Source organism: Martes martes (assembly GCF_963455335.1).
Source record: "Martes martes genome assembly, chromosome: 2".
Taxonomy (NCBI): Eukaryota; Metazoa; Chordata; class Mammalia; order Carnivora; family Mustelidae; genus Martes; species Martes martes.
The window spans coordinates 27,570,624-27,592,012 of NC_137889.1; the positions used below are offsets into that span (position 1 = coordinate 27,570,624).

The following is a 21,389-nucleotide window of genomic DNA, read 5'->3' on the forward strand; positions in this document are numbered from 1 at the left end:
CATTTTATTGACAACCAACATCTTCATCCAATTCTGTACAATTTTGCAGAAAGTACAATTTTTGCTTTGTCACATTTCTAATGATGTTTCAGTAATATCTCAACCCTATACATTGACAGCTGCTTGTATGGTCACTCTTCTACCCATTCTCTTAGAGAGTATTCTTCCATGAAAATATCACCCCTTATTAACCTTATATTTGGATTAATTCCCCTATGTGAGCAGGAAAGTCTGATTCTTTGAGTATCAAATACTACCTATATTTAGTTACCAGAACTAAGATGATTGTAAAACTGGTTTATGTTATCCCTTTAAAAGCCTATTCAACTTTGTGCCACTATACAACTATTTAAAGAGTCTGGAAAAGGATTCTAGAAATATAAATAAAATGTATAAAGAAGGGAAACCAAGTAAGACAGAAATTAGAATTCTCATCTTTTTTGTTCTGTATTACCCATTCTCTCATAAAATAGAAAAAATGAAGCTTGTCACAAATTGACAGCTCTGAGAGAGCTGAATGAAATAAGAGGTGGTCAATATGTCCAGCGGCACCACTTCATGTCAGATTGGAAAAATATAAATCATGTAGGGAGTTTTTCATAAAAACAATGCAGTTTAAAGAACTAGCCTTTATTTTGAAATCATGTTCCTCCTATATCATGGCGTTAAACATCCTTTAATGAGACAGTAGTATAATACATGTATGTTGATGACTAAGTTCCCCCTTAGTAATATAAATTAGCAATTTCTATTTTTTTAACCAATTTTGAAATCTGACTGGTCTGTAGTATCCACAAGTTTAAAAAACTCAATCTAATCACTTGTCATATTATCTCCTTTTTAGCAAACCAGTTAGTAATCCCCGTGAATTCTTTAAACAATGTCTGTCAAATAGAATTTTACTTTTTTATTCTATAAAACACCACTCTTCTCTTACTACTACTTCTACCTCTACTCAGAATCTCCCTATCCTTTAAATTACTGAAAAAGACATTTCACAGGGTATACCTTCAATAGTTACAGAATGAACTTTAAATTCCTTAAGCCTTAAAGTACTGCCTAATCTGAAACCTTATTCTCCCTCCTAACCTTACTCTTGTCCTCTAAGTTACATGTATATCCAATAGAGGTATATAAATAAATGTGTTAGCACCGTTCCTTAATATGTGCTTAATTTTGTTTTTTCTTCAGATAGGGCTGATGGTAGCTGTTACCTTGGATGCTTGAATGTTGCCTCTTCTCTGTTGATTTTTGTTACATCTTTCATGTCAACCTATGTTTAAAAGTTACAAAGAAAACCTACATTGGTAATGGCATTAAATACAATATAAATATTATTTTTCACATCAGATACAATTGCTTGTTGTGTCATCATCTAAAATGCTCGGTCTAAAACCACATTCATTAATCTTCCCTCTTTCAAAAACCAGTGACTCTGCTGGACTTCCCATATGTCACAAATGTTTAGAGAGACTTTTCTAAAAACACATTTTGCAGACTTATTTCTATCCCCATATCTTATAACAAATCTTGGAGTCCATTTATAACTGCTCTTTTTGTATATGCTCTTTTTAGTAAACCAGTCATTAAGTCCCATTTTTAAGTAATTGTCAAATAGGGACTTTCATTTCTTATTCTGTAAAATAGCACCCTCAACTAAGCCCAGGATGACATGTTACTTCTAACTGTACTCAGAATCTCTACTCTTTAAATCATTGAAAAAACGTATCTTACAGGACATTACCTTCAATACATACAGAATAAAGTTAAACTCCTTGGGCCTATATTTAAGACATCTTATAATCTGAAACAATATTCTTTCCGAAATATCCTTAGCTTACTGGTATTGTCCACTAAATTAAATTCTCTTCTAGACTTTGTCTTAAACTCATTTCTCAAATAATGTCAATAAACATTGTGCCTTTGCTCATAGTATTTTCCATAACTTAGATACCCTTCTTAATTTAACTTTCATTAGATAACACTTTTTCCCAATTTAAGACAAAGCTTTGGTCTGTGCTCTTCATTGAAATTAAAAAAAAAACCTTTTTAAAAACTTTTCTTCTAAATATTTATAACACCTTCTTAATTATTATTCTCATTTTACTGTTGATGTGGCATACACAACTTGTACTCTTATTGGAAGTATGCTTACAAACTTGTTGTTTAGTAAACATTTTCCTATAAATGCAGTGAAATAAATGATTGGTTTCCTGGCCTCCAGAACTAGTTTAATTAACAAATACAATTTCAGTAACCCAAGACAAAACTCCTACTTTTTCTTTTGCATATAGGATTCTCTTTACTTCTGAACTGAGAAATTCTCAAAAAATTTTAAGAGTAGCCTCTGAGTGTAGGTTGTTAGGTTAGTATGTGCTCTGGAGCTAGACTGCCTGTTTTTACATCTGGGCTTGTCCATTTACTAACTCTGTGACCCTGGGAAAGTTATTTAACCTTTCTGTACTCTGTCTTATACCTTTAAATAAGACAATAATAGTACCTACATCATAAAGATTTTGTGAAAGATAAAGAAGTTACTATTTGTGCAATTGCTGGAATAGTGCCAGGCACAAAATAAATGTTTTCTATAATTTGTTAAATAAAATGTGTTTATGTAGGACTTCTTGTAACTCCTTCCTAATCACCTATTTAAAAAATCTGTCCTATTTTTTTCCATGTGGATAATGGTCAAGAACACAGGCTCCATTAGCCAGCTTTTAATATTTACTACATTAAGTACAGCCTTGTTATATAGAAGCTACTTAATAAATTAATAACTTACATTCACATTGGACTATCCCTTAAGAAGTTATATATATTCCTCCAAGAAATATCTTCTAAATAATTTTTAGTTTAAAAGTAGACATTTGCAAGGTGTTTCTCATATACAGAATCATCATTTTGTAGCTAATAGGAATTATTTCATCCAATTCTTTTTTTTTTTTTTTAAAGTAAGCTCTACACCCATCGTGGGGCTTAAACTAATGACCCCAAAATCAAGAGTTGCAAGCTTCACTGACTTAGCCAGCCAGATATCCCTAATACAATTCTTTACTTAGTAGATGCACATTGCAAGGCAATATACAAAGCATTCTCAATTTTTACCAATCTGCAAACTACCTGTTTCAAGAGTAGACTTGTTCTCAAAAGTAATACTTACATATGTTTTGTTTTAAAACATTTGTTACCTTTTGTTTTTTACAGCTGGAAACAGTACTGTTTTTCTGTTGTTCCTGAGAGTCTTCACATTTGTCTACAGTGATAGATCGTTTCTTAGAAGAATTTGAAACATTTTTCATTATGCACTCTGAAATTGAGGGCACTTTCATAAAAGTACTAGATTTATTGATACTCTTCCTAGGTTTTACATACATATTCATTTTTTCTTTTCTCTTCAGTTGGAAAGTCTTCTTTCTGTTATGTAGCATTTGGCACAGAATAAAGGAAATGGTTAATTCGGCATTTTTAGCACATATTATCTTCATATGTTCAATAGTTTTCATGACTGCCATAATATGAGCCATTTTCCCTAAATCTTTCTGAGGGCCAGCCATTATATTTTTGAGCAGGGTAGAAAACTGATTGTAGTTGTATTCTAACTCTGTCATAGTGCTTCCGTAATTTATGGATGCTATATATGGCACAAAGTCAATATATGTAGAAAAGGAATACTTAGACATCTTTAGAAGTTTTTTTATTTCTGAAAGTTCTGTAAGTTCTCTTGAGAGCAAATGAAGAGCATATGAACAATTAATCCCTTCACTATATTTGTAAATAATATCCAGATCTTTTTTAAGTTCAGAAATAGCAGTCTCTATGACATTCCAAAGGCAATCTGTTGAGTTATCTTTAAGAAATGAAAAAGAAGCCATTTTTTCTTGGCAGCAAATCAACTCAGGAAGAAGTGACAAATCAAACCAAAGCATACCTCGAAACCTCTGTTTGTCTAGTTTCTTTGCCATTGTGTTTTTAAGAAAGTGAACAGTTTCTGAAAGCATGACAATTTCAATATAGGTTTCAATGGCTGCAGGTTTTAAAATTATGGCTCCATGGTCGTGGTTTTTCACCATGTCCAAAACATTTTCTTCTGTGATAAAAATATGATCTATGTTCTCTTCTTGCAGCATCTGAAAGTATTTTTTTAAAATTTCTAGGTGTCCAGTACATCTCAAAGTGAGTTCCTCCAACTTCTCAGAGTCTGCAAATTCAGCCTGATCCAATATTTCACTAACACAACAGATATCTGGGTGTGAAAGCAAAGTACTGTTAAACCTACAGTCTTCTATGTTAACTGTAGCTTTGTTTATTAGGTCATCTGACTTTCTGGAAGCAATCTCAGTATTCTCAAGCCCAATATTGGAAATTTGTTCACTGCTTAAGTCTTTAGACAACGTATCATATATATTTTTCAACTTAGAAAAAGCATACTGATTCATTTTGAGTAGCATTTCTTTATCCTTCTTTCCTGAGTATTTTTTGCTGAAAGACTGTCTCCTTTCTTTCCAAACAAGACTTTTTGCAGCATCAAAAAAGATATGTTCCAGACCATAAAGAGATATCTTAATACTTACTGCCTCATTGTTCTTAATAAAATTAACTTTTGAGGAGATCATTTCTATGATAATCCACAAATGATCTTGTTTTCCCGGATAGGAATCAACTTTAGGAGAGTCCCCATACATACCAATCAGCTTTAAAGTACTTTTTCTTAAGGTTTCTAGGTCTCCTAAACTATCTCCAAAGTTAACTCCACAGGTAAAAGGAACAGAAAGAGAAAAGTCAAAGCAATCAGAACAACGCTTCATTATTGCTTCACATTCATTAATCTGCCGTTTGTATTTTAAGAATGCATAGTATGAATTGTTTTCCCTTTTGGTTTCTTCAAACAATTCAATTAACTGATCGTGATAGTTTTGCAACTCACAGAATGCATTATATTTTAACCTTCCTTGAAAAGCAGGATAGAAATTGGATTGTTGTTGAAATCCACGTGGTCTACCAAGCAGCTCACCGTACAATGTTTCATCATACCAAAGCAAGCTTCGGAAAGTTGGTTCACCTCCTAAGAGCCTTTTTTTGTTTTCAATGAATTGAATAGTTTCCAGCATCATTTGGAGTTCCACCAAGGAGTCAACAGCACATGGTTTTAATTTGTGTTTGCAATTATTCCACAGGTTTTGTTCTACCAACAGTTCTCTTGAAATCAAGATTTGTTCATGAGAACATTCTTGTTTTCTTTCAAAAGCTTCAACAAATAATGGGAGAATACTTTGACAAGCCTGAGTTTCTTCTTGTAGAATCTGAAAAGATGATGTTTCATCTGCCCTTCTCAAAATTTGAGCTAGCCTGGGTATAAGAGCTGAATGATCAGCTGAGCAATGTTTTTCTTTTAATCCATTCATGTTTGATGTAGGCTTCTTCTCAGTAGAGGATTCAGAGGTTTGAGAGGGCATATGTAAAACAGGCCTATGATTCATTCCTGTAATGCGTGGTTTGGAATTACAAGCTATTTCTGAATGCAATGCAGAGTCTGACTGAGAGTTATTACTAACTTTAACTCCCCCTTCTTTCTCTCTTTTGCTAAGATGATTAGAAAGTGTGTTATTCAAAGAGACTACCTCAGTAATATCTTCAAAGATTGGATGAGAATCAATCACATTATTTTTAATTCTTTTCTCACGTAAGTAAGAGGAACCTTCTAAGATCTTATATTTTTGGTTTTTGTACTTAGTAGCAGTGAATCCTTCAGTCATGGTTTTTATGTGAAGTGAATCTTTTGCTTTTTCTGCATGTTTAACTTTCCACATTTTTCTGTCCTGAATGTCATTCTTTGCCATACATTTTTTTGAAGAGGAACACTTCATATTACCTTTTAAGAGCAAAGAACTATCATTGGAAAATAGTTTCTTCATTGTATTTTTCCTACAACTTTTACTTCCTTCAGTTACTAATTTGAGACCCAACTCAGAATTCTCAAGAACATTTGATTCATTCTCATCTATATGGAAGCAATTACTTGAAGACCACTGTTCTGTTTTTAGACACTCCTTTCCACCACATCCTGGCTGACAGTGTGGTACATTAGTGGATGTTGCAAAAGAATCTACAGAAAAAGTTCTCTGCCTATCCAAATAAGACTCTGAAGATTCTCCTTCACTAGCTGTCACTGGAGTGGTTGTTAACAATTGAGGAAGACTGTTATACTTTTTGTGGGCTATCAGAGTTGGATTTAATGGGTCCATAAGCATGTCTCCTGTAATAATGCCTGGTTTGGAGCTCTGAGTGGGAGCTGTCCATTCTTCGATAGGAAAGGTTACTTCCAAGTTTCTTTTATAACCAGATAAAATAAGGTTATCTGGTTTATAGATATCAACATTTAAAAAGTGCTTCACATTTGATTCTAAAACTGAAATAACTATGTCAGTTTTTACCTTTGTGTGCGTTATACAAGTTGCATCATAATTTTTGTCTCTGCTAAAACTTACATTATTTTCTTTTATGCAATTTAAAGATACTGAATCACTCTTATTTATTGTTTTATTAGTCTCAGAATTACTTTCTTTCATAAGATCCTTAATTTTATTATTTCCTGAATGGTTCTCAGGCTTTTCATATTTATTGATGTTAGATAAAAATACTGTGTCAGTTTTATTTTCTTCTTTAGTTAGTTTATCTGGGCAGGATGGGGAAAACAAAAACCCAGTTTTTCCAGAAAATGGCTGAAGTTCTGATGATCTCAGACTTTTCATACTGCTCTTGTTATAAGCTGAATAACTTATACTTTGGGGTGTAGAGCACAGGGCTAACTGTGATTCAGGATACTCCTGATCACAAAATTCTCTCACATGAATTGTGGTGTGACTTCTGGAGACACTGCTAGCTACATTTTTCTTAGAAACGCACTCTGTGATTCTCTCTCTACTTGTTTTGAAAGACTTGTGCTTTGATACATGAGTTAATGATTTACCCACTTCAAATCCCAAAGCTCTTTTCTCTCCTGGCTTGTCATATTTTTTTTTTGACAAAAAATGTTTAGTGGAATAATATCTTCTTTCAGACACAGAGCTATAACCTTGAAGGTCACAACTTTCCCAGAAATTATTGCATATTACTGCATATGATTTTGGTAATGGGCCCTTTCTTTTTTCTCCTACTTTAGCTATAAGTTGCAAAGATGTGTGAACTCTCCTATGAGCTTTTTTCAAGTGTAGAACGGCTCTGTCAAGTTTTCTGGAAAGACGTTTGCTTTTGCATAAAGATGCTTCACTATTTAGAATATCTAGGACACTCCTAATGTGTTTTTCTGACTTTGAAAATGTTTTAATTCGCCCTTGGGATAATGAAGAAAAACATTCAGATGAGTCTTGATTGGTTAGCTTCCTCTTCTTTCCATAAATTTCATGATGTCTTAAATCCTTATGTGCTGTGTTCTCATCCCTGAAAGGTGTATTTGGCTTTCTTTTACTAATTCTTGATTCTGTGTCCTTTTTATTTCTAGTATCATTACAAACAGTTTTTGACTTTGTCAAGGAACAACTTCTTTCATTATTTAATGCTGTGACATTAGAGGGTTCTGTAAGCAAAGGTCCACTGTTTTGTTTTTCAGAAGCATGATTCCCTTGTATATTATGATTTGCATCAAGAGAAAGTGAGATTTCAGATTTACTCACTAGTCCTGATTCTTGGCTTGTATTACCAGATTCATTTTCACATGGATGATGTGAATTTTCACCAGAACACTGGGAATAGATTTCAAATCCTGGCAATTTCTCCTCCTCATCCATTTCTGGTTCTTTGGTTTTAGTTATGTTTTTGCAAAAATTATCTTCCAACGCAGGGGATTCAAAAGTGGGAGTGAATCCTGGCATAAATATATTAGTGATTTTCACTTGTAAATCTGGAAGTAAAATTGGATTGAAGAGCTCTTTGTCTTTTTGTGTAGAGGAATAGGAAGAATTACTTTCCTCAGAGTAATGTTGATCATTATTCTCCCTTCCTCTGGAGCTTTTCAAAACTTCCCTCTCCCCATTATTGTTTCCCAACAGACCTTCCCAATCAATACGAGACTTTAGAGCCTCATATGAGGCCCCAAATTCTTCATACAGAGCATTTCTATGGCTAGGAGTATCTTGTTGAATTAGAAAAACATCATCACACAGTTCGGATCCCAATTCAATCTTATTTTCCAATTCACAACTCTGAAGAACGGGGCTGTCACTTACTGACTGATTAAATGAGTCATGAAATTTATTGTTATCCATATCCATTTCACAATCAGAAACCTTATGTTTTACTAACAGACCAACATCTAGACTCTCAGAAGAACAAGTTTCTTTAATCTGGTATCTTTGGTGATCTTCATGATTTGTGCCTAATGTAGGTACCATATCACCAGTTATCTGTACTGCAGCATTTGAGGCTACATGCACTGAAGATGCTGCAATTTTGGGAAGTGTTGTGGAAGCCAAATGCTCTACACTTCTGCTTGTATTTTGAGACTCTTTCTGTTTTATGGCAGTGATAGTATCTTCACTTTCTAAAAATGTAGTTTCTGTTGATACATGTCTTTTCCCCCAAGTCAAATTAAATGTACAAAATTCTTCAGAACTCAGAATTTCTACATTATTGTAATTTTCATTCTCCCTTCTTTCATCTATATTGGCATAATTTTTGTCTGTACGAAAACCCTGCTTCTCATCTTCATATATGTCTAGTCTGTTGTTTTCTGTAGACAAAGCAGTGTCTTCCTCTTTAGCCTCATTTTCATTTTCTTTATCATTGTCTCCTTGTTCTTTAAAATCAGTATTCAGGTGTATATCACTGTACAACTCTGCATTACAGCCCAGAGTATGACCTTGACCTTTATCAGCATTTTGAAAAGTTTCTCTGCAGTCTTTTTGCATGTTCTCCAGTGACACTGGATCATTTTCATGGACACATGTATGTTCACCAGCTATGCTGCAATCTGAATTGTCATGAGTTGTTTTAATGTCGTGAGATGAAGTAATTCTATCAGTTGGCAGTTCTTTGTCCTGAGGAATGTCTTTTGCTTCTTGAAAAGCATTAGGCCTAATGTGAACACCGTTTTGATTTGGTTTTTCCAATTTTAGTTCCATTAGTTTTTGAGCAATTGCAAAACTTGTATGAATGTTATCTTCAAACTCCAAAGAGGGTTGAGAATGTTTTTGTGAAACGCTCTCCACTCTTGGAGTAAGATTACTTTCTAATTCCAATGCTAGATGATCTAGGTCATATTTATCCTTTGTGGTAAATGCAGAAGATTTTGGTATTTCTAATTCTTGAGTAATTGGTATTTGATCACAATTTTTTCCAAAAGAACAAAGACTCTCATTCTCTTTGTATTCTTGGTGCAAAGAAATGTAATTATCTACTGGAATGATTTTTGCTTCATTAGTAAAATCAATTTCTTTCCACAAAATTTGCTTTTCTCCATGTTCAGAATTATCCTCTGGACTAGTGAAGTCTCTCATTTTTCCAATATTTTGAAGGTACCCATGTACGCTTTCCTTCTTTTGGAGAGGAAAAACTGTAGACATTTGTTGACCAGTCTGATATACAGTTTCTAAATTAGAAGACCATGATTCCTGAGAGATGTGACTACTGTACCCTTCTGTACAAGTATTCACTGATTCTTGAGAGTTATGTGGTTCACCTTCTTCTTCAATTAAAAGTGGGATGTTGCCTCTCTGCTGGGATCTCTGGACATTTTCCTTATTGTGTTTTTGGTTCTCAACTTCTGAAACTACATTTGGCAAACACAATGGGAAGGAAAAATTGTCTTGGCCCTTACACTGTCTTGCCATGGAAATTTTATTGGGAGTTGTATAATCATAGTTCTTAGAGCCCAAGTTGTGAGCCTGTGACTGTGAATCATCAAAAGAAACTTTGAAGCAAGGGGCGTCCAAACAATTAGTAAGAATAGAACGATCACCAGGCACAACTTCAGATGAGAAGGCAGAATTATTTTGCATAGATGATAGGTGTACTTCTGAATTAAAATCTAAACTCTTCTCAAGTGGCAAAATCTTATTTAAACCTGTAATATTATTATGTTTTCCTATGCTTTCTTCTCTTCTCATCAGTCTTGGGTCTTTAATGAGTTTTGAAGTAATAACTGTGCTTGAGCCCATATTGTTATGAAGGGGAAAAGCAGCAGAAAGACCACTTAAAACATTTTTAAGCTGTGTCAAATTTAACATGAAGTCCCCATTAACACCTTCTCTGGTATCACTGGGAAAAAATGAAAGACCTGAATCATATATATGTACTTGAGAAGTGTCTCTACATTCTGCTAAATTGTGCTCCTTCTGTCCACTGTATGTTTCATGTATAGAAATGTTTCCATTTTGTACATTTCCATAGGAATTAGAAATATTTGCATTGGAAGGATTTATCTCTGAATTTACGGCACTGCAAGAACAGTTTTCCTGAACAAATGGATCTACAGGTTTCCTGAAATGCTCAAAGATGACAGTAGCATCTTTTCCTTTTCCAATTCTTTTGGCCACTGTACAGTTATTCAGAGAGCACGTTCTTTCTGTGGAAATAATTTGAAAAAATAAGAAAAAATAGGAAGGAAAAGGGTTTCTATATTGAACTTTTAACATAGGTAAGCTATGTCACTTGTTTTAACTGAAAGTTCACTATGATTATGATTAAAGTTGGTCTCATTAGAAAAAGCAAGGAGAGAAGAAGAGTGATAAACCAATAAAATAGAAATGATACAACAAAGAACTCTGACCTAGACTACCCTTACTAAAAAAAGTATTACCATAGAAATTCTGACAAATACAAATAAAGAGAAAAGTTAAAAAAGAATAAAAACATGTTGCTCAAAGACTAGATATTTCTTACATTAATTTCCTATATTCAGATACTTAGTAACAGAATTTACATATTAATAGGCAAAAGTGTCTCCCTTTTATCTACTGTTAACCACCTCTCTCTGTCAGGAGACAACAGAAACAGAAAGAAAGGAATGAAGGGAGAAACAGAGGAGAAAAGAGCAAAAATATTCCATAAAATCCTTCTCAGGAGCAAAAGCAAAGCACTACTCTTGCTCTATAGTGAAGTTAGTATTCCTGCAAATAATGTATATAAATAAAAATCTGGAAAATGAAAACAAATTTTCTTTTATAATTATTGGAATTTATTCCTACAATTTCATAAAAAACTAAATGTAACAACAAAGGAACCTATAAAAATGCATAGTTACCAAACAAAATGTTCACAAAACATTCATAGGTAATACCAAAAAATATCTTTATTAAAACAGATTTTAATGATGAGAAACTGATGGTGAGATTTATGAATATATGAAACTATTATATTATTGGGATGTACCATGAGATTCTTTATCACAATATACTGAAAGATAGCTTTGTTGAAGACTTCTAAATTTTACAACCAAGTATAATTATATTTTTTAATTATAGTAAGCTATAATGGAAATATGGCCGTAATAGAGATATAGTTCTTGAGAGTAGGAGATGCAGTGAACAGACAAAAAATGGTGGATCCCTATACAACTTATACTAAAATAAAATACAATTCATTGAAAAAAAACCCATAAAAGTATTAGAAGAAAAGATGGAGAGATAATTTTATAATCCTGAGATAGAAACTAAGTACTTTTTTTAAAAAAAGATTTTATTTTATTTAATACAGAGAGAGAGATCACAAGTAGGCAGAGAGGCAGGCAGGGAGAGAGGGGAAAGGAAGCGCCGTGACCAGCAGAAAGCCTGATGCAGGGCTTGATCCCATGACCCCAAGATCACAACCCGAGCCAAAGGCAGAGGTCTAACCCACTGAGCCACCCAGGTACGCCGAAACTAAGTACTTTTAAGATAAATATCTGGATATCAGAAAACCAGAAGTTAAAAAAAGATGACAATTACATGTAAATTAAATACTTTAACAGGTCAAAACTCATGATAAATAAAACTTGGACAAACTGGTGAAAAGTATTTTCTGAATTAGCAAGCTTAGTACATAATTACACATAGAGTACATAAAGAGTATACAGACATCTTCAAAAGATTAATAGAAAGGCAATGCAATAGAAAAGTGGGCAAATATATGAACAAGAAAATCACACAAATTTGTGAACACAAAAAGATGTCCAATGCCACTAAATAAATAACAAGAGTTATGGGGCACCTGGGTGGCTCAGTTGTTAAGTGTCTGCCTTTGGCTCAGGTCATGATCCCAGGATCCTGGGATCGAGCCCACAACAGGGTCCTTGCTCACTGAGGAGCCTGCTTCTCCCTCTCCCACTCCCCTTGCTTGTGCTACCTCTCTCACTGTCAAATAAATAAAATCTTTAAAAAAAATAACCAGAGTCATATTAAAAAACTGCTTAGATTGGAAAGACTTGAAAGGATAATCAAACTCTTGCAGATGTAAAGCACTCTTATACTGTTCATGGGAGTATAAACTGGTACTAATTTCCTAGAAAGTAAACCTAAAGTTTTCAGCAAAATGTAATGTATAATCATCTATACCCAGTAAGTTTACTTTTATGCATTTATTATTCTAATTTACTTGCATAAATACTCAATATATGTACAAGAATTTTTAGAATAATAATCCAGGACAGCTGAAAGCTAGAAACCTAACTATCAATATGAGACTGGTTAAGGTTTCAAGATATACTACAATGATATAGTAATTAAAATAGTATGGTACTCGCATAAAGAGACAAATGATTCCAGTTATGAAATGAGTAAGTCATGGGAATAAAAGGCATAGCAAATGAAGCGCAGTCAATGATACTGTAATAGTGCTGTATAGTGACAGATGGTAGCTACAGTTGTGAAGGGCATAGTATACTATAGAGAAGTTGGATCACTATGTTGTACACTTGAAGCTAATGTAACATCATATGTCAACTATACTCAAATAGAACAATTTAATAAATGAAACTGGTTAAATAAATTTGTCATATCAATAATTATAAAAGTACTATACTTATGTGCTATAACAAATGCCCTAGCAACAATGTTATGCGGCTATTACAAATATTAACATAAATTAATACAAAGCAACATGGGAAAAGAAACCTAACTTGTTTAATGATCTGAATTTCATATATGTATGGTAAATGCATATTAATATATCCATAATGTTTACTAATAAAGTACTTAATATGGATGATGGGTATGGTTTTTCTGAGTGCCTTATGCACACTAATACATTTAATCTTCACAACATTCTCAGTTTACTGGTGAGGAAGTGAAGAGTAATTTGCCCAGGATCACAGTTTATAAGCAGTAGAACCTTAATCAATAGGTTAAATTATTTGCTTAACCTTAATAAGGGTTAAACTTAATAAACTTTAAGTTTATTCCCATTTTTGGCAGTCTCACCAAATAACAAATGAAAAATGGAGAACAAACGCAACATCCTCAATAATGTAAGAAACTGTAAGAAAATGAAATTACAATTAACAAAGCAAACTACCAGTTGTGATGATGGCAATGTTCTTTATCTATGCTATCCAATACAGTACCCAATAGCCACATGTAGTTACTGATTTGATGAGGGATGATGTGAATGAGAAATTAAAATTTTAATTTAATTTTAATTAATTTAAGTTTAAATAGCCATATGTGACTAATGGCTACTGTATTGCATAGCACAGGTCTGCAGTACTCTAGAGGGAAATGAATATGCTGATAGCCATCACATGTGGCCTTGACTTTGGGCATAATACAGGTATTCCTCAAAATTTATTACTCCAAAAGGCATCAATGTTTATTGCTTTTTTAAAAATGAGGTATAACTGACATACAATATTATATTAGTTCCAGGTGTGCGACATAGTGATTCGACACTGAATACACTGCAAATTGATCACCACAATAAGTCCATTTATTATCCATCATTTTTTGATTAAAGTAATTAGCTATAAGTTTGTGGATATGTAGGAGTAGAAGTAAGGAAAATCCTTACTTTATGGTTTCCATTTTAAGCCTTCTGGGTGAGGGATAATGCGGAGAAAATGACTAGGGAGAAGATCAAGAAAACAGAAAATTGAGCAAACTATACATCAACTAGACCTAGTAGACATTTATAAAACATTCTACCCAACAAAAACAAAATTTCCATTCTTCTCAAGAGCACACAGAACATTCTTCAAGACAGACCACATGACAGGGTCAATAAATTTAAAAGGAAAAAGATAGTACAAATTATATTCTCCAACTACAATGGAATAAAATTTGAAATCAGTAACAGAAAAAAAAAAAACCACTGGGAAATTCACATACACATAGAAGTTAAGTAACACATTTCTAAAAAAACAATGTGCCAAATAAGAAATCAAAAGGGAAATTGGAAAATACTTTGAGATGAATGAAAATGAAGACAAACATACTAAAACTTACAGGATACAGCTCAAACAGTACTTTCAGGGAAATTTATAGCTGTAAAGAAGCAAGATCTCAAATCGATACCCCAGCCTTCCACCTTAAGACACCAGAAAAAGAAGAGCAAACTAAGCCTCAAACAAAAAGGAGGTAAATAAAATCAGAGAAAAAATTAATAAACTAGAGAACAGAAAAATAAAAAAAAATAATGAAATCAAAAGTTGTCTCCTTGAAAAGATCAACAAAACTGACAAACCTTCAGCCAGTCTGACCAAGAAAATAGAGGGAAGACTGAAATAAATAGAATGACAACTGAGAGAGAAGATATTACTACTGGCTTTACAAAAGGAAAATGGACTGCAAAGAAGTACTATGAACAACATTACATCACTAAATTAGATAAGTTAGATGAAATGGACAAATTCTTACAAACACACAAACCACTAAAGCTGATTCAAGAAGAAACAGAAAACCTGAACAGAGCTATAGTAAGTGAAGAAATTGAATTAGTTAAAAACAAAACAAAACAAAAAAACCTACTCACACACACACACAAAAACCCAAATCACTTTTTAAAAAAATTTTTAAAAGATTTTATTTGAGTTAGAGTATGAGCGGTGGGATGGACAGAGGAAGAGAGTGAAGCAGGCTCCCTGCTAAGTGGGCAGCCTGACATGGGGCTCAATCCCAGTTCCCCAAGATCATCACCTGAGCTGAAGTCAGACACTTAACTGACTGAGCCACCCAGGTGTTTCTGAATGGCTTTAACAGTGAGGTCTCCCAAATGTTTAAAATATATTAATATTAATTGTTCACAAACTCTTTCTTAAAAAAAGGGAAAAGGAGGAAACCTTTTCAAACTTATTCTACAAGACCAGTATTGTTCTGATACCAAAACTAAAGACATCACAAGAAAGCTACAGATCAATGTAACTTACAAATATAGACACAAAATTTTTCCAAAACAATTAGTAATAAACCAATTCCACTAACATGTAATAGAAATTACATACCATGACTAAATGGGATTTATCTCAGCAATGCAGTTTACTTAACATCTGAAAATCAGTTAGTGTAATACAGCACAGTAAAGAGAGTGAGGACTAAAAATCACACGATCATCCCGATAGATGCAGCAAAAGGATCTGACAAAATCCAATACCTTGTCATGATAAAAACACTCAACAAACTAGGAACAGAAGGGAACTTCTTCAGCATGACAAAGAACACTGAAAAACCACATAGCTAACATCATACTTACTAGTGAAGGATGAATGCTTGCCCCTAAGTTCAGGAACAAGACAGGATGTCTATCCACTCTTACCAATTCTATTAAACATTCAACTGGAGGTCCTAGCCGTGGCAATTAGACAAGAAAAAGAAAGAAAAAGCATCCAATTTGGGAAGGAATAAGTAAAACTAACTCTATTTGTATGTGACCTGATCTTGTATATAGAAATCCTAAGGAAATCACTAAAAAGCAACTAGAACTAATAATGAGATTAGTAAGGTTAACAGAATATAAGACCAATACACAAAAATCAACAATATTTCTATATACTTAAATGAAGAACACAGAAATGCGGTTGAGAAAACTCTACTTAAAAAAGTATCCAAAAACATAATACTTGGGAGTAAATTTTTTAAAAAAAACATAAAACTTAACCTGAAAACCTTTACTTCATATCCACTGGGTTGGCTATAAACAAAAAGTCAGACAGTAATATAGGAAGTGGAAAATCCCAACAATCATACACTACTGGTGTGAATGTAAATGGCACAGCCATTCTGGAAAACAGTTTGGCATTTCCTCAAACGGTTAACGCTATGTCATATGACCCAGCAATTCCACTCCTAGCTATCTACCCAAGAGAAATGAGAACACATGTCTACACCAAAATTTGTTCAAGAATCATACCAGAATTATTCATAATTGCCAGAAGGTGAAAACAACACAAACATCCTTCAACTGATGAATAAATATAGTATATCTATTCAATGTAATATTATTCCATGAAAAAGAATGATTAATATGTTACAACATTAGAGAACCTTGAAAATACTGTTAGGTTGAAGTCATGAGTCATGAAAGGCTACATCACTGCACATATTTATGATTTCCCTTATATGAAATGCCCAGAATAAGCAAATACAGTTGATCCTTGAACAATAGAGGTTTGAAATGTATGGGTCTACATGGATTCTTTTTAAATTAATGTCTTAAAAAATTATTTGGAGATTTGCCACAATTTTAAAAAACTCACAGATGACCCATGCAACCTAGAGATGCCAATAAAGATTAAGAAAAAGGCATTATTTTAAGAAGACAATATATCAAATATATAAGATACAAAGTAGATGTTAGTCTATGGTCTATGTTCTGGGTAAGGCTTCCACTCAACACAAGGCTATCAGCAGGTAGGTTTTCAGGGAGTCGAAAGTTACACATGGATTTTTTGACTGCAAGAGGGTTGACACCTTTACTTCCATATTCAAGGCTCAGCTATACATAGAGACAGAACTAGATTAGTGACTGCTTAGGGGCAAGGGCCTGAGAGGAAAGGGATATGATAGCTTTTCAAGGGCACATAGTTTCTTTTTGAGGTGATAATGACAACACTCAGTAAACTGGCACAGACGTTTAAAAAAAAATTTATGTGCTGGCAAGGACATAGAGTAATTATGTAACCTGATGCAACTGCTTTTGAAAACTAATTGATATCCTCTTTGGATTAAGTTGCACATTTCTGATGTGGATATATAATATTCTATACAAAAACTCTTGCACATATGCATTGAGACAGATAAAGGTTTAAAATAGCAATATTTGTAATAAGAAGAAAACTGGAGACTATCCAAATATCCCCAGAGGAATACTGTGTAATTAACAAATGGAATAACATGTAAATACATATATAAGAATGAAAAAACTACAGGTATACTTATCAGCACAGAAGAATCACACAAACATTAATACTGACCAAAAGGAGTCACAAAAATATTTGCATTATAATTCTAGATACATAAAATAAAAAATAGGTGAAAGCACAACTATTATTCTTACAGATTCATAATGTATTAGAAAATAATACTTGGAAGTTCCAAGACCAGGACAAATGCTACTGAAGCAGAGTAATATATGGATCTTACCAGTCCTCTTAGGAAATCCAGTTGAGAGGAATCTCAAAGATGTCATAAGGTGTCCATTATCTAATTTTTGGCCAATAAATTTTACTGTTAATATTGCATATGGAAGACACTGCCTAGGTTTATCTACTGGCTTTGAAAGAACATTGTATTCATAGAAGTATACCTGAAAGATAAAGAAGGAAATAAAAGAACATTTTTGAGCTAATTAGTGTTAGCAGAATTAAATAAGCTCACATTTAAAAAGCTATGTAACTCCATGATGTTATTTATTCACTGGCTTCCATATACAAACCTTTCTCCCCATCTTCAACCTTAGTTTTTGAAATTTATTTATTTTTTATAAGATTATTTATTTATTTATTTATTTGACATAGAGACAGTGAGAGAGGGAACAAAAGAAGCAGGGGGAGAGGGAGAAGCAGGTTTCCCGCCGAGAAGAGAGCTCGACACAGGGCTCGATCCCAGGACCCTGGGACCATGACCTGAGCTGAAGGCAGATGCTTAACAACTGAACCACCCAGGTACCCCTCTAGATTTTTTTAAGTATAAATGTTTCCCCCAACCACATATATTTTACTTGGTAGGATATCAATGTGGGGAGCAGCAGAAACAGTCTGTTTTAAACAACCAAGTATTTTTCCACTAAAAGTTCAATGTTTTGCATATGCTATGAACACCTATAGTGTTTTAGTTGGAAGAAAAAGTTAATTGCAAAAATAATAATAGCTCGGGGTGCCTGGGTGGCTCAGTGAGTTAAACCTCTGCCTTCAGCTCAGGTCATGATCTCCGGATCTGGGATCAAGCCCCACATCGGGCTCTCTGCTTGGTGGGGAGCCTGCTTCCTCCTCTCTCTCTGTCTGCCTCTCTGCCTACTTATGATCTCTCTGTCAAATAAATAAATAAAATCTTTTAAAAAAATAATAGCTCAATACATTTTATATTTGGGAGCATATATACACTTCTAGAAAATTTATCTTCATTTAATTATATATATGCTGGTATTCAATGACTATTACATATAATTTAATCTTCTAAAGAAGATGAATGGTCTACTGTCTTAGCAATTTATGACAGAAAATTAGTGTTTCATTTGTAATGATGAACACGTTAAGTCTTTCTCCTGTTGCAAAGTAGAGAATATCAACATTATTTCAAAATAGCTTGTTATAAAAAAGTTGGCATGTTTTCCAAGTTAGGAATCAATCTACAGAACAACTAAATAAAAGAAACCATCCACTGTATTCTGAATACTAACTAGTTAAATGTAAATTTGGAAACTACTAACATTCCTAGATCACAAATATTAAAGCAGCTTTCACTATTTAAGGTCTTTTTAAAAAAAAGATTTTATTTACTTATTTGACAGAGAGAGAACACAAACAGGGGGTCAGCAGGCAAAGGGAGAGGGAGAAGCAGGCTCCCTTGAGCAGGGAGCCTGATGCAGGGCTTGATCCCAGGACCCCGGGGTCCTGACCCCGGTCATGATGACCTGAGCCTAAGGCAGCCACTTAACCAACTGAGCTACCCAGGCGCTATTTATTTTATTTAAGGTCTCATTATTTGAATAAATTAAGAGATTTTCATTTAATATTTTGAGAAGCTGTTTTTAGTCATGTATCATACAGTGTGAAGCATGTCACTTCCAAGTAGTCAAATGATCCAAAAAGTTAATATTTTAGTATATGTGCTGCCAAAGCGAGCACCCAAAAAGTTAATATACCGCTGAATTGTAGGCTTGTAACTCAATGGTATCTTTCAGAGAAGGTATGCTTCTGGACATATGGCAATCAAAGTTAGGAGAAGGATCCAAACAAACTTTGTTTTTATCCACCGAAGGCTGAATTTTCTTCACTTTTCCAAAGAGAACCTAAAAAGAAAAAAAGCAAAAAGGTCCATAAAAATACAAATACGCCAGAACATTTTAAACTCCCATGCTAGAACATAATGTAAGTCTAAATCTTTTTTAAAGACACAAATCAAAATGGAGAGATAATCCATATCCCAGATGAATAGGATGACTTATTATTAATCATGTCAATTCCCTTTCTAAATTAAACTCTAAGGTTATAGTAATTGTAACTAAAATTTTAGAAAATCTATTTGTAGAAATGAATTTTAGTCTAAAAACTTATTTGGACAACTGAACAAATAAGAATAGCCCAGAAAATTTTGAAAAAAAATTTTTTTAAAAGATTTTATTTGAGAGAGAGAGAGAGAGCATGAGAGAGGAGGTCAGAGGGAGAAGCAGAATCCCCATGGAGCCGGGAGCCTGATGTGGGATTCAATCCTAGGACTCCAGGATCATGATCTGAGCCGAAGGCAGTTGCTTAACCAACTGAGCAACCCAGGCACCCGAAAAAATTTTTTTTAGAAAAAAAATGTTGGATCAGATATAAGAGAATGATGGAAGAGGGGAGGTGACCTGAACTTCCAAGGTATTAAATGTTTTTGTTTTTTAATCTTTAGAGAGAAGGAGAGAGAGAAAGTGATATCAGGGAAGGGGCAGAGAGAGAGACGAGAGAATCCCAAGCAGGCTCTACGTCCAGCACAGAGCCTGAGGAAGGACTCCATATCTCAGGATACCAAGATCATTAACTGAGCTAGAATCAAGAGATGGACACTCAGCCAACTGAGCCACTCCAGACCCCCTAAGTGCTTTTTAAAAGGATGGTACTGCCACAAAAAAGGCAGAGGGAGAAAATGAACAAAATAAAAAGGCCCAGGTAAGTACAAGAATCTATAAAAATATAGTGTAATGTTAAAACTACCATTTGAAATAAGTGAAGCAAAAGCAATAAATGGTATGAGACAACAGAAAAAATTAAATTCCCTTCTCAATATATAGACCAAAATAAATGCCAAACAAGTTAAATATTTAAGTAATGCAAACACTGTTGAAAGAAATGTCATTATCTAACCTCAAAGTGAGAATTCTTTTCTAAGCATATATGCCAAGAACCCATAAACCAAAAACATAAAACTATAAAATATTCCAAAACATTGATTTGTACATCAAAAACAAATGAGTATACTAAAAGACAACCTACTGATTGTGGGGGAGTGGGTAAAATAGGTGAAGGGGATTAAGAGTACCCATCTTTTTCTCGGAGGGGGAGAGGTGTGGTGCCCAAATGCAGGGCTGGAACTCATGACCAACTCATGATCAAGACCTAAGCTGAAATTAAGAATCAGATGCTTAACCAACTGAGCCATTCAGGTACCCCTGAGTACACTTATCTTGATGAGCACTGAGTAATATATGGGCCTTATGAATCACTGTATTGTACCTGAAACTAAAATAACACTGTATGTTAACTATACTGTAATTAAGATAAAAAAATTTAAAAAATGAAATAAAATAAGACTAAGACGTATCATATACATACAATATTAACATACTAATTTGGATCAGGGTGAAGATACTGCACTGAGTAGGATATACTGAGGAACACTTAGGTGGCTGTGTATGGAAAACAAAACAAGAGGAGCCTGGGTGGCTCAGTTGGTTAAGCATCTCCCTTTGGCTCAGGTCATGATCCCAGGGTCTTGGAATCCAGCCTCATGTTGGCTCTGTGCTCAACACAGAGTCTGCTTGTTCTTCTCCTTCTGTTCCTATCACCCCCAGTTTGTGCACCCTCTCTCTCAAATAAATAAGTAAATAAAATCTTGAAAGAAAACCATGAACATAATTAACTGATAAAGGTAAGGTGGAAGAAAGTACAATAGGACAAGTACACATTTTATTTAAAGTCAATATATTACTGTGATTTTTCAATATAATACATTCATTCAAAATTAAAATACTAAAATACAATACTAAATGTAATGTGGTATCCTGCATTTGGGTCC

General features: G+C 33.8%; 1 protein-coding gene across 1 annotated transcript in view; it reads right to left on the bottom strand.

Moving 5' to 3' along the window:
• Window positions 1-21,389, bottom strand: part of TEX15 (testis expressed 15, meiosis and synapsis associated) — a gene marked incomplete at its 3' end in the record, with an annotated part of 55,562 nt that overhangs the window by 5,636 nt on the left and 28,537 nt on the right. The window contains exons 4-7 of the mRNA XM_080830444.1: window positions 19,261-19,407; window positions 17,541-17,703; window positions 3,189-10,558; window positions 1,215-1,273 (exon numbers count right to left, since the gene is read on the bottom strand). Coding sequence (XP_080686570.1) covers window positions 1,215-1,273; window positions 3,189-10,558; window positions 17,541-17,703; window positions 19,261-19,407 — 7,739 coding nt within the window. The remainder of the gene's footprint in view (window positions 1-1,214; window positions 1,274-3,188; window positions 10,559-17,540; window positions 17,704-19,260; window positions 19,408-21,389) is intronic.